This window comes from Ptychodera flava, chromosome 18, assembly GCF_041260155.1.
Source record: "Ptychodera flava strain L36383 chromosome 18, AS_Pfla_20210202, whole genome shotgun sequence".
NCBI lineage: Eukaryota > Metazoa > Hemichordata > Enteropneusta > Ptychoderidae > Ptychodera > Ptychodera flava.
In genome coordinates, this window is record NC_091945.1 from 12,225,847 (window position 1) to 12,238,847 (window position 13,001).

General features: G+C 38.7%; 1 protein-coding gene across 1 annotated transcript in view; it reads right to left on the reverse strand.

Moving 5' to 3' along the window:
* Nucleotides 1–7,717, reverse strand: part of LOC139116871 (WD repeat-containing protein 7-like) — a 38,697-nt gene extending 30,980 nt beyond the window's left edge. Inside the window, exons 1-7 of the mRNA XM_070679603.1 lie at nucleotides 7,602–7,717; nucleotides 6,742–7,041; nucleotides 5,664–5,770; nucleotides 4,834–4,912; nucleotides 3,953–4,127; nucleotides 3,179–3,249; nucleotides 2,689–2,808 (exon numbers count right to left, since the gene is read on the reverse strand). Of these exons, the coding sequence (XP_070535704.1) occupies nucleotides 2,689–2,808; nucleotides 3,179–3,249; nucleotides 3,953–4,127; nucleotides 4,834–4,912; nucleotides 5,664–5,770; nucleotides 6,742–6,900 (711 nt within the window). The 5' untranslated portion in view covers nucleotides 6,901–7,041; nucleotides 7,602–7,717. The remainder of the gene's footprint in view (nucleotides 1–2,688; nucleotides 2,809–3,178; nucleotides 3,250–3,952; nucleotides 4,128–4,833; nucleotides 4,913–5,663; nucleotides 5,771–6,741; nucleotides 7,042–7,601) is intronic.
* Between the last annotated feature and the right edge of the window lie 5,284 nt (nucleotides 7,718–13,001).

Consider the following 13,001-nt stretch of genomic DNA (forward strand, 5'->3'; position numbering starts at 1 on the left):
GGATATTGTTTACCTCATATGGAGTCAGCACTACAAGGCAACAGCGCCCCCAGTGGAAAAAGATTTAGCTCTGAGATCTCTAGAGATTTGAAACGTGATCTTGAATATGCCAATATGGCTGCCTCCTATCAACAGTGTCGAAATGACCGTCGATCTTTTTCATTTTGTTTTTGAATGTTCAAATCATTGTTTAAAAAGTTTTATTAGTCATGTCATTATCACTTTGTTAGCACGCCATTGTAAAATGCAATTTTCATGATAAATACCCATGAAATTTGCACTGTCCAGGACATTGGTTCAATGGTCTTTACGAAGAACATTTCTAGACTTCAGTTCCAACATGCAGCGCATTGGCACTTGTTTTACCAAAGCAATGGCAGAAATTCCTACAATCAGCCAATTGCTCCTCAAAGCATGGCTGCGAACGAAGCCAAAGAAGCGACCTGTTGGCCTTCCTCCTAAGAAACCTTGACTGAAAACTGGCACCATTGACGAAGTTTCACCTGCTACCGGGCACGTCAACCAAGATACGCCTGAGCCGTCTATGTCACTGGTGACAACGCCATCCAAGAAGGGTCCGTACAAGTCGTATACACCGAAGCAGTGGCAAGTGATACTGCCATACTTGGTCAAAGTTTTCGGTTACAACGCAATTGTAAAGATGTACAGTATCATGCCTTCAACTTTGAAAAAGTACAAACTTTACCTCTGGTGGTGGGCACTTCGGTGATAGGTGGCGTAAAGGCTACACAAAAGAAGTCGATGATGATATCCTGGCATGGGTATACTGAGGCAGCATGGCCTACAGTTACCTATCTCAATAGACACTATCTGTGCCCATGCCATCCAACTCATCCGATCAACGATGCCCAACTTCAAAGCCTCAAGAGAGGTTGGTGTCATCGTTTCATGAATTGGCATGCTCTAACTATGTGATGCAATACATCCATGGCACCATAGGCAGTAGAGAAAGAGATGATGGCACAGAAGCTCCCCGCAAACTTGCAATCCCTCATTGCAAGTTTCCATGAGTTCATGAGAAAGAAGATGGAAAAGGATGGGTTTGACATTACCGGCAATATGGCCGAAACTCCCGTCTATTTTGACCTGATGCTGAACAAGACAGTAGATGGATGGGGTGCAAAGACCATCAAGGTGCCCACGATGGGAAAAGAAAAGAGACACCTGACTGTTGTTCTTACAGAGGCCGTGATAGGCAACGTCCTTCCTCCTACAATAATTTTTAGGGGGAAGCACGGACTCGGTCTGGAGGCTCCAGCAGGCTTCATCTTTGCTGTTCAGGCAAAGGGCTGGATGAATGAAGATCAAATGCTCCACTAACTAAACGAAATATGGGCGCTTTTTACATACCAAATGCCAATATTCAATGTTGGTGTTGAACTCTTTCAGGGCCCATGAAACTGAGGAAGTGAAGAGCAAAATCTGTCGCTCTTGAGGCTGTACATCAAGATTGGAACCTCTCCGTGTCTGTCGGAACAAGCCTTTAAAGGCCGAGCTGCAAAGTCCTGGACGTCTTTCATCCGTTCTGCAGCAGAAAAGGCTGCAGCATCCGACGGTTTGTGACAACGATGGCCAATTCACACCAGCGGACAGGCACACCATAGTCAACTAGGTTGCAGCAGCGTGGTGCTGAAATGTCAACCGTTGATGGTCAGCAAGTCATTCAAGGTTTATTGCATAACAAAAGCCCTTGACGGCAGTGAGGACAGCCTCACCCATGATGAGCAAGTCATCGCCGACATGCTGACAGAGAAGTGGAGTGATTAAAGCAAATCATGGTTTGAGGGTTTTGAAAGCCTGTTAGAGAGTGATTCGGTTGACATTGTAAGTCACCTAACTCGGGCAAAAAACGGCACTTTTCAGAGCCTTTGAAACCAGCCAGGAACCATGTAAAACCCAAACCATGCATCTGGCACACAGATTCTGGTGTGTACTGTGTGGTAGGTGTTGGTGTTTGGCTTTGATAGACCAGACCAAACAAGACTCCCTTAGAGCAACGACAACTTGGTGATCCCATTTCTATCAAGTACATGTTCACAAACACAGACATCGAAAATTCACCTGTAAATTCTAACTCTGTTTTCAACGTTATTTGGTGTCGATCACAAAGAATTTTTCCCTAAGGCCAGAGAAAATAAAAATCTTGTTCATCGGATATTTTGGACATAGGTTCAGGAGTGGCGAGTGAAAATTTTTAAATTTTTTTTAGGCCAAAGGTAACCGCAGTCCCTTGGACTTTTTTGCCCGGAATGCAGACAAGGCAAAATAATCTTTTACCCTTTCACGCTAACCATAATATCTAAGAAAAGATACACTGATACTGGTTATTGAATTCAACACTATATTTCTCAACAATAACAGAGAATTACATATACAGTCAGTGTTTGAACAACATATTCTGAGCGCAGCCAGTGGTGGTACTAAAGTCTTTGCAATGCAGAAGTATGAATTTGCCGATATCAAAAAAATAATTTCCAAATTGGGCCAAGTAGAAGCGGTGATTCCGATGAACAGAACAATTTATTTTTTCTTTCTGGCCTAAGTTGGCATTACCATCCACAAATAATCCTGGAATTGTCTGATAGACCAATAATAACTGCCTGTAAATGTACAAACACAGTCCCTCAGTGTTGGAGGGACTGTGGTTCAAAGAAATGAAGAACCTACCTGCCAATATTTACTGCATACAACCAAGACAGTTCTGAGAGTGAAAGCACAGCATGTCAATGATTGTGCATTTAGACATCGGAGGGGCTTGGATTCATCTTCAAATACTGGTTCAGAATCCTACAAGAACAAGAACATTATACCATTTATGAAACTTCTTGGAATACCAATGACTACACAGAAAGATCACAATATCACAAACTGATATTTCTTCTTCAAGTTGTTATTTCAAAGATACTTTCTGGGGAAATTTGAATAAAGCTTGATGACCGTTCTCCTAGCAAGACTTTGTGCATGGTTGTGTTTACACTTTTTTTCTCATTACAGCAAATGAATCAAACACTGTGAAGAAACTAGCATACTTTGGAAAGTCACCAAACAACATCTCTGGATGTTAGTTAAAATTCCAAGAATCTAAAGATGACTTGAAAGCTGGATATTGAAATGTAAACACAACACAACACACACAGTATTCAATCATTTATCATACCTTGGACTCAGCTCCTGTTAATGTCCACACTTTCAGAGTCCCAGATGTTGTCAGGGCAATTATCACATCCTCTGCAAAATCAACAGAAGTCTAGGGTATTAAGATTTTAAGCCTGGATTTAAATCAAATTGTGACACATACAATTCTTGGTACCTTACATACTATTTTGCCACTTAGTGAGTCATAAAAGACTCAAGCAGTCAACAATATTTTCAATAGGCAGATTTCTACAGGTAAAACACATAAGATTACATGGGAGGAAAAGTTAAGTTTTAAGTCAGTTGTACAGGAATGTAAGGCTACAAATGTCTGTAAAGATGAAAAGATGAAAGAGTTTAGCTATTTTCATCAATACAGATGAAAAGATGAAAGAGTTTAGCTATCTTCACCAATACAGAACATTTTGTTGTGACAGTTGTAACATTATTGACAAAGTATTTATGACATCATGATCCAAACTCTTACTGTGGTGAGTAGTTGACTTCTTACCCACAATGCATTTCAATGTCATGTTGTTTGAGGCCCTAGCACAAGACAAGGAAATGAGAATTGGAACAAAATATACAAAGAAGGTGTTGAAAAAGTGTTCCATTGACGGTTTGGAGATACAGGTATATATCATATCAAGCTGAGTTTTTATATCATTGGAAAGATCAACTACTCTAGCTTCTGTCTCCTGTCCCTAGTACGTTATGTCATTAAGAGAGTCAAAACAAAACAGTGATCATCTAAAATTGACTAACACAATTCTTTAAAAAATTCTTGCAACCGTACCTTGTCTTTTCACAGGTCTGAGCAATGTCAAAGCACTGATCCAATCAGGTGTCACTTTACAAGTCAAAGTGAACAATATCTCCAGACTGTTGGAATCCAGGATATGTATGTCGGAGTAAAAGCCATGCAGGATAACCCAGGATTCACGTCCAGTTCCTTTTGTGACTTGGATTGGCTGCAAATAAAAGACAAGATAAGTAGCTATGGAAGTCTAAAATTTATTGGAAATATGAGGTTCTATCAAGTCCTGGTGAATACAGTTTGTTGTAACACACATTTTGTTACTATACATAATGGGAAACCAAATTTCACCCTATCACTGCTATGGCCATGTTTCTGCCTTTTTGAAAACTACTGTAACCTACTGGTATCTCTTGATGACACTTTGATGGCAACTCATGCAGTTTGTATACATTGTGTTAAGTTTGGCAACAGCCTCTCCCTTAACTTAATGATTCTACTCCAGAATAAAAAAGAAGCCATGTGTTCTATAGACTCTGTACACCCAAAAGATTATGTGATGGCGGTACAAACAAACCCACATGCGTGCAATCGCGGATAGAAATACATGTATTTCTATGCGCATTTGCGCACGTAGGCTTGTTTGTACCGTGGTCCATTCGAATTCCTGGTTCGACCTATTGGCCAATTAGATTTGCCACTGCTCAAGAATACATATCCTGATACAAGGCTTATTCAAGGAAACATTGACACAATGCTTAATCGACTCACAGAGTTACACATGTTCAAAGTTTGAGGACATGCATGCACTGCTCAGCATGCTCAATTATCACTGCTTAAAAATTAAACAACAAATTCTTTGTCGCAATTCACTAGTAAAGTTAAAGCACATCTTGTAAATTCAAAACTTCATTACATACATGGATGTTGGTATGAGTTCCTGGTACTTTTGTGTGTTCAATGCACCGTCCGTCATCAGTGTCCCACAGACATAGCTCACTGCAACAAATGATGTAAAACTGCTGGTCAGTAGAGTTCAAGTTGATCACATTGTACATGCTATAATACATCTGTGAATACTTCAGAAACATTATTTAGGACACACGGTGACCTTAATTTGAAATGTTAGAGAATACATCAACTAGATCTTTCAAAGCCTTGCAAAATCTTCAATTTGATGAAGGTGGCTAGACTAGGAAGAAGAAGGAAGAAGAAAGTGAAAAGTAAATCGCAAGCTCGACAAGATGAATCAGGTATAGTAGCTGTTATTTTGTTCATTGAAGCCAAGGATGTTACAGACTAGGATATCATAATGATGCTGACATTTAACCCTTGCATCCCCGTTTCCCTATGTAGATGTCCCACTTCACTGCAGAAAACAGTGGGATTGGGTCAAACCACTGTGGTGAAAGGGTTAAACTGAACATTTGTTGACAGAAATATAAGTATCCCTCTATAAAGCACATATTTTCAGTTGCACACGTATCAAAGCAAAGTAGAAACAATTTTTTTACCAGCATACAACACTTGAAATAGAAGATGGACACAGTGCTCCTGCTATGTAGCCATTACATGGAAAACTCAGCTATTAAAGACCTAAAGATCACTACAATAGCGGTGATGATCTGGTGCACAGTGAAAGGTCTGCTGTTGAGCTTTCAAAGTTAGGCAATGAAAAAAGCAAAATAGCTTGTACCTGCTGCTATGGCTTTTGATCATTTTGCAATACAGGTCTGAGTACCTATCTTACCCATTCTCTGCAGCACTGATGATATTTGATTTGTCCCAGGAATCGTTAGCTCTTGACAAGCATGTTATAGCCGAGGTGTGTCCATAGAGCATATTGCGTGCAGAAATCTAAAACAAACACACCAGTATAATTAAATTATTAAAGTAGAATGCGCATCAGTAACTGACATTCAATGCCAAACACTGGGTACTGACTTACAAGTGTATAGCATGAGTAACTGGCTAGGATAAATATGTTCGACAGTCAATAGAATGAATAAGACATCACCTGACCAAATCTCATGCTTGTATCAGGTATACCACCTGACCAAATCTCATGTGCTTGTATCAGAAGCCAGCACCCAAGGGTTGCTTACAGCGGTTTCAATTGACTGCTTTTGCAATAGCGTTGATCGTGATTTCGGGTGTGTTACTAAATATAGCTGCACGCGCGCGACATTCGGACAAATGAGCTGAAATTCGGACAAATTTTGTCGTTGTATGCGCAGCTGTTGTTGCAGCTTGTAGTCTCAATCATCAATTCATACGAATAAGTGTGATGCTAAATAGACATTCTAACACTCGCAGGTTTTTTTTTTGTCGATTATGCGGAAAATGCGGACAAATGTTATTTCTGCATATTAATGAGACAGAACAATGACGTCATTTGTGATCAGCGCTATTTGTAACAGCCTTGCCATGATAACCACTGAATACCACACAAACCCATTTGAGCTAATTCACAGAGATTAAAGTAATATCAGAAACGCCGATGAAATTACCGTTTTCTTATACTTGATGAAAAAAATATGGCTTCACAAATCTATAGAAATATAAAAGTACATTTTTATGCTTTGTGATAACACTTTTGAGAAGAATAATTGTTATGTTGTAACTCGAAAAAGCTTTAGTTGAGGAGGGTGTATACCATAGAGAACAAAATTAGCCCAGCACACTGATCTGTGCTTTCTCGGTGTTGTAGAGGGCGAGAAAATGATTGGAAAACTGATTAGTATCGGTGTATGTAAGGTACTAGAATTCACCATGTCAGAAGTAACGCACTTAGCTCAATCATCAATGTCTATATATATTCCATTTACCCGCAGATTTTCACTGAAATCCCACAGTACGATTTGACCGTCATGACAACCAGTCACGATGGTTCTTTGGTCGCTTGTGATCATTACAGCTGAAATGCAGTGGGTTGGAGGATGTCGACCCCATAGCATGACAGGAACAACCAGGTTGCTATTAGCCATCTTTTGTCTTTCTGTCGGTTATCTGTACCAAGGTACTGCCAATTATTTCGGGTAGGTTGAAAAGCGAACGATTCACGACGACGGGGGAGCGTTGAGGGCTCAGTATTTGGCTACTTCCGGTACACGTCCCCGGTAAAAAATCTGTCGAAAGACGAAAGAACACCAATGATTAGCTCTGCATGGCAGGGCTGTGTGTTATGGGCGTTCTACGGCCTCTCATACTCTGCATGACAGGGCTGTGCGTTACCGGCGTTATACGGCCTCCCATCCCATGGTAGGAGGCCGTATAACGCCGGTAACACATAGCCCTGCCATGCAGAGAGCTAGGTAGGCAGGGCTACATGGTGTGCATGATGCGTTTCAGTTCTTTGTACCGTCTGAGGAATGTACAAACGGATAATGTCGTACATAATAAAAACCACGATTTTCGAAATAACTTAGAAAAGATCGAGCACATCAATAGTAATTGTAAGCATCACTGTTTTGTAAATGTTGACCATTCCTAAACATAAACCTGTGTATAACCTCCATGATTTTAATTTGTACCATTTTACCTGATAGCCCGATTTTGTATTTGATGATTCAGCAACATTATTCACGTGAATCCATAAAAATGTTTAGGAGCTACCCAAAATGGCAAACAGTTCCTGCAACTCTAAGATCAAACAACAATTTAAACTATACCAGCGACAAACACTTACTACATTTTCTAGCGGCTCCGTTCGGCGGCAGCTACAGTCTGTGGCCCAGTTTCCGTACAGGCTCAGTTTCCGTACGTGTTGGCTTTTTAACCTCTTCCGGGTCATTTTCCGTTCGAATTGCATTGTGGGTTAAAGGCTGCATCTCTGTCGATTGCTGCAATATCGGTAAGTATCACTTATGTGTGCCTTTTAAAAAATAATCACATTGTTTTTGTGAGCGCCTGTTAAAATCACGCAACTTTCATGGTACCTGCGAACGCTACGTCATATTCAAGGCATTATTCAAGAAATTCCGCAATACGCTCACACATATCTCGCACACTATAGCATCCGCCATCACTGTGTTGTTAGTTGTCGCCTGCAACTTTGTTTCAAAATATCAACGTGAAAGAATTTTAACTTGTGTTTCCGATTGACGTTTATGGCCCAGTATCCGTACGCAAACACGTGTCATTCCTTAATCGCGATTGCGAACGCTTATCTTCCAAATTCGAATATTATCTTTCCTTCTTTTTCCGGAGTGTTTTGTTGTAAGCGTACTATCAGTGTGAGTGACAGTTTTCGGACAGGGTAGTGAATTTCGCCCAAAGCCGTTTCATAAATGACGAGCACTACGAAATCTTATTACCACATGCCCTTTTGAAACTCTATTGTGTTTATCCCCAAACTGTTAATACGACGGAAGTTGCCAAACTTTTGCCCCCATGTTGAGTGCATAGAATCGGACTGCTATCGCAGTAATAGGACGACTCTTGAATGTGATCAGGGGCTAAATATTGATAATTTGAAACTTCAAAACTCCGATTTTTAATTTCGATATGTTCAGAAACTGACATATAAATATTTCGTGATAATTAGTTACGGTTAACCCATGGACGACTCAACCGTATTTCGACGTGTTTTGCGCTTACCTACCGGACGTATGGGCTGTCTCTGTGTGTTGCTTCCGGCACCTTGTATCGTACTACAGTCTGGCTAACTTTGCCAAGTTTGCCGTGCCCAAAATAGCTTCTATCTAAAAAAAACTATCCACAACAGGACAGGAGCATCACTTGACTTGTGAAACCGTACGGAGCGAAGTGAGTACCGTACAACGAACAGCATGTCATTAAATGTCCGAAAATTGAGGTCGTCGGAAAACTCACACTAGCACTGAGTGTATTCATCACAAAGTCTAGTTATATACGGTAGAGGCCCCACCTCCATGTTCAGTGATTTAAGTTAAACAAAAATAATATTACGATCTTCTCAATCATATTCTGCTGGCGATATTGATTAATATTCTTATTATTTTACCATACGTTTTATTCCCTTTATTTTTCTTTTCATAAAGTGTAAAGTTTACATGTATAAGAAAACCTTTTTCCCACTCTGTTTGTAACTACTATAAAACAGTGTTTCCAAAAGTGATGCACGATGAGACAAACATAAAAGTTATCACGTTTTATGTCATCTATTCATTACGATCAGAACCATGGAGGTACAGAACAGTCAGAACAATGGTTGCATTCATTGATTTATCAACACAAAGATTTCATAACACTTTTAAGTGAAAATCACTCAAACCATGCTTTATTTTTCTCAGTGTGTATCCTTCCTTTTCTATGCAGGGAGCATAAAAAATCTGGTAGGGATTCTTCATGCAACATATTATCTATTTATCTATCAAATCAATAACTGATTCATAATTTTAGTTCGAGTTATAGAATTTACTTATACTAAGACATCAACTGATGGCTGTGAAGTTAAAAAATGGATTTCTTGTTTTTATTTTAGGATGTCTTGTTTCGTAATTGAAAAAGTGTTAAGTAAAATGAGGATAGTATGGATAAAAGAAGTGAGAAATTCTTAACCCCATGACTGATGTCTTGTCCTAATCCTAATATTACTCTAAAATTTTATTGATGTGCAATAATTCAAATTGAAAATTTTTGCTGCTAATATCCTGGTGAACGAAATCATATTTCAGATGTTAACTTTGAATTGACATCATGAGAAAAAGAATACCGTAATGTGTTATTAAGCTTTGAAATGTGTGACTGGTATATATAAAATTCCCTTTTTTGTGCTCAAATGTATTAAACTAATTTATGTATTTAGTGCATGGAATATGTTAATCATCATAGGTACTATTTTCATGTATGCACGCCTTGTTTCTACAACAGACTTTATTCACAACCATAAATAAACACTTCCATTTCTTACATTTTACAGGTACCATGTTGAAAGAAGCGTACCATGTTGGATAGTTGGGTTCAAAAAGTCCTTGGTCTGGGAGGTGGATTCTATGGAAAGTCTATGGCACTTTAAGGGTTAAGCATGTAATGATTTTTAACATTATGAAAGTGTCATAATGTCAATGTTCATATTCCTTTTTAAAATAAGGATGTAAAATAAACACATGTATTGCAGAATTATAAAATGACCGATGACTTGTTTTATTTCCCTCTGTGATCTTATCATCATAAAACAAGGACCAGTAAAGTTGCAGTTTCCAATATTAAAATATACAAAAGAGTGAATCTTTTTAATACATATAATTGAAGAGAAAAATATTTTAGAAAAGTAATAGACAAATACTAAATAAGGGAAACCATTTGATTTTGAGGGGGGTGGGATCGACAGATGAAGAAGAAGAAGGAAAAGAAGAAGGAAAGAAAGAAAATTGATCAGGTAATGTCTTGAGAAGAAAAAATTGATCATAGTATACCATTTGAAGAAAAAAAAAGACATTTGTTCAGCAATGTGGGAAATCTGACTGTCATTATATGGAGATGCAGCTGCATAACAAGGCACTAAAATTTTCAAAATAATAACAACAATAATAATATTAATTTATTTATAAAGCGATTTAAAGTGTGATTAGAGACGCTAGGTAAAATACAATCAACATTATAAAAGGTAACAGGATTTAAAAATCAAAACAAAAACATCGATACAATGGATGAGTTCATTTAAAAGCAGAATTAAAAGACTTGTTTTAAGACTTGGCAGGCTTGTTGAGCGACGAACAACAATCGGAAGGTTATTCCATAAAAAGGGGGCGGCAGTACTGAAGGTACGGTCCCCATTCTTCGCGACCTGCTTTGACAATCTGTTTTTCGGACGTACAAATTAACCATGCTAGAAAGATAACTTGGACCAAGTGAATGGATACACTGATAGATGAAGATAAGAATCTTAAAAACAATACGTTGAGAAACAGGCAGCCAATGCAACTGAGACAAAATTGAGATGATATGCTCAGTGACTCCTGAGGGAGTTACAATTCTAGCAGCCATATTCTGAATACGTTGAATGCGATTGAGTATTTTCGAAGACAATAAAGAAGAGCATTACATGAATCAATGCAAAATATCACAAAAGCATGAATCAACTATATCTGAATTAGAAAGATATTTGCGAATACTTGCAATGCGTTTTAAGTGAAAAATAACTGGGCGGCAGATATTGTTGATATGAGGGTACATCGTAAGACCGGAATCCAGGATAACTCCAAGACTCTTTGCCTGACTTTGAACAGGGATCAAGGTGTCACCGACCCGTATCTCCCGTATTCTATCGTCAGAAACATTACTGGAAAATGCAGAGAAATTTATAAATTCAGTTTTATCATCATTCAAACAAAGGAAGTTTGCAGACATCCAAGACCTAACGTGTGAAATACATAATTCAAGATTGCTAGCCATCACGATGAAAGGCATCATTGATCTCGAAAGACATATATAATGAAGAATCATCGGCATAAAAAGTACAGCGTGTTTAAAATCTGTGGGTACAATACCATTACGTGATTATGTAGGATAATAATACCTGTAGGATTTCTGGCTGCTTCAGGATCTTAGTAGGCATTGGATCTCGGCAACATGTGGACAAAGGAGATGACTGAATGGTACACAAGACTTCCTCAGTGGTTATTGGTGCAAACGTTTCGAAACGACACTCGGGTTTCAAATCGCAGATCGGTGACAAGCTTTGACGGTGATCGAAGCTCGTCGGATGACTGGCTCAAGTTCAAAACTAGATACTTCACACAATGTAAAAGGAAATCTGCAAAGCGATTGTCGATTTCTGACGGATTATTATGTTTGCTAGGGAGATAAACAGATCTCTGAGGTTGGCCGATTAACCGTTCAATGATATTAAACAACTGTTTATGGTTGCCTTTGCTATGAATAATAGTCACGTTTGGCATTTTCAATTAGGCGAACAACGTAGTCCGCAACTCTCTGTAAATCTGTCAATGTACTTCTAGTTTAGATTTTTTCCAAATCCGTTCAGCTTTCATTCTTTCTGATAATGCATTCGTAACAGACTTTGTAATCCATGGTGCTGGTTGTCTATTTTGAACAAATTTCATACGCGTAGAGGCATCAAATGTGTCCAATGTCCAATTTTCTCATACCTTGGTGTTTGGCTGAAGCTGAATCGATGATGAGACACGGCGAATGAATCAGTGGGAAAACAATATTTCATATTTCTGGATATTATGCGCTGCTGGTTTTCTGCATAGCAATGGCGATAGTCAACAGTGAAAAGCAAAGGAAAGTAATCAGATATGGCATAGGATAGGTTCAACTCGGATGTCGGTAATGGTAGTATCATCAATGCGTGTGATTATGTGGTCTATAGGTATGACCAGCGCGATGAGTGGGACAAGAGATCCATTGACGCAGGGAGAAAGAGTCAAGCAGATCACGGTACTTCCCTGCACTTGTGCCGTGCAATTGCGATCGTCGACATGGAAGTTAAAATATCCAACGATGATAATGGCGAAGTTTTGTCAGGGTGGGAGGACAGAAAATTCGTAAAATCCTCAACGAAACCATTGACAGTAAGACCGTCTGTCTTATTTGGTGGAGGGCAGTATACAGTGACAGCAGTTATGTCTGATGACTGAGGAATACATGGTAATGTCTGATTTCTTTTTGCTAGCATTCCTGATATATATATATATATATATATATATATATATATATATATATATATATATATATATATATATATTTGTGTCCATTTAAATTCGATATCTAACAAAATACACATGAAGTCCGTTGATCTTTTTATGAATCAATTTTTCATAGTAGAGAGTAGAAACAAAGGACGCTGCACTGGATGAAATATTATGATATCGGAGTATCATGCGAGTTGTTTTGTGTTTAAAATGGAAGCCTATGTGTCTATTAATAGAATAAAATCCTAAAGATCCCAAAATATCGCTCTTTTGTGCCTTTCATCGCATTTTCAAATTGTGTACGGTATTTGGATACAACTGTACGGAATCTGGGCCACTAGAGGGCGGTAGCAAAGTCCGCATGGAGACCCCTGACCCCAACCCTGACCGACCAAACTCGTTGTGAATGACGAAAGACAAATTTTTTACATATAGTCGACATTTAA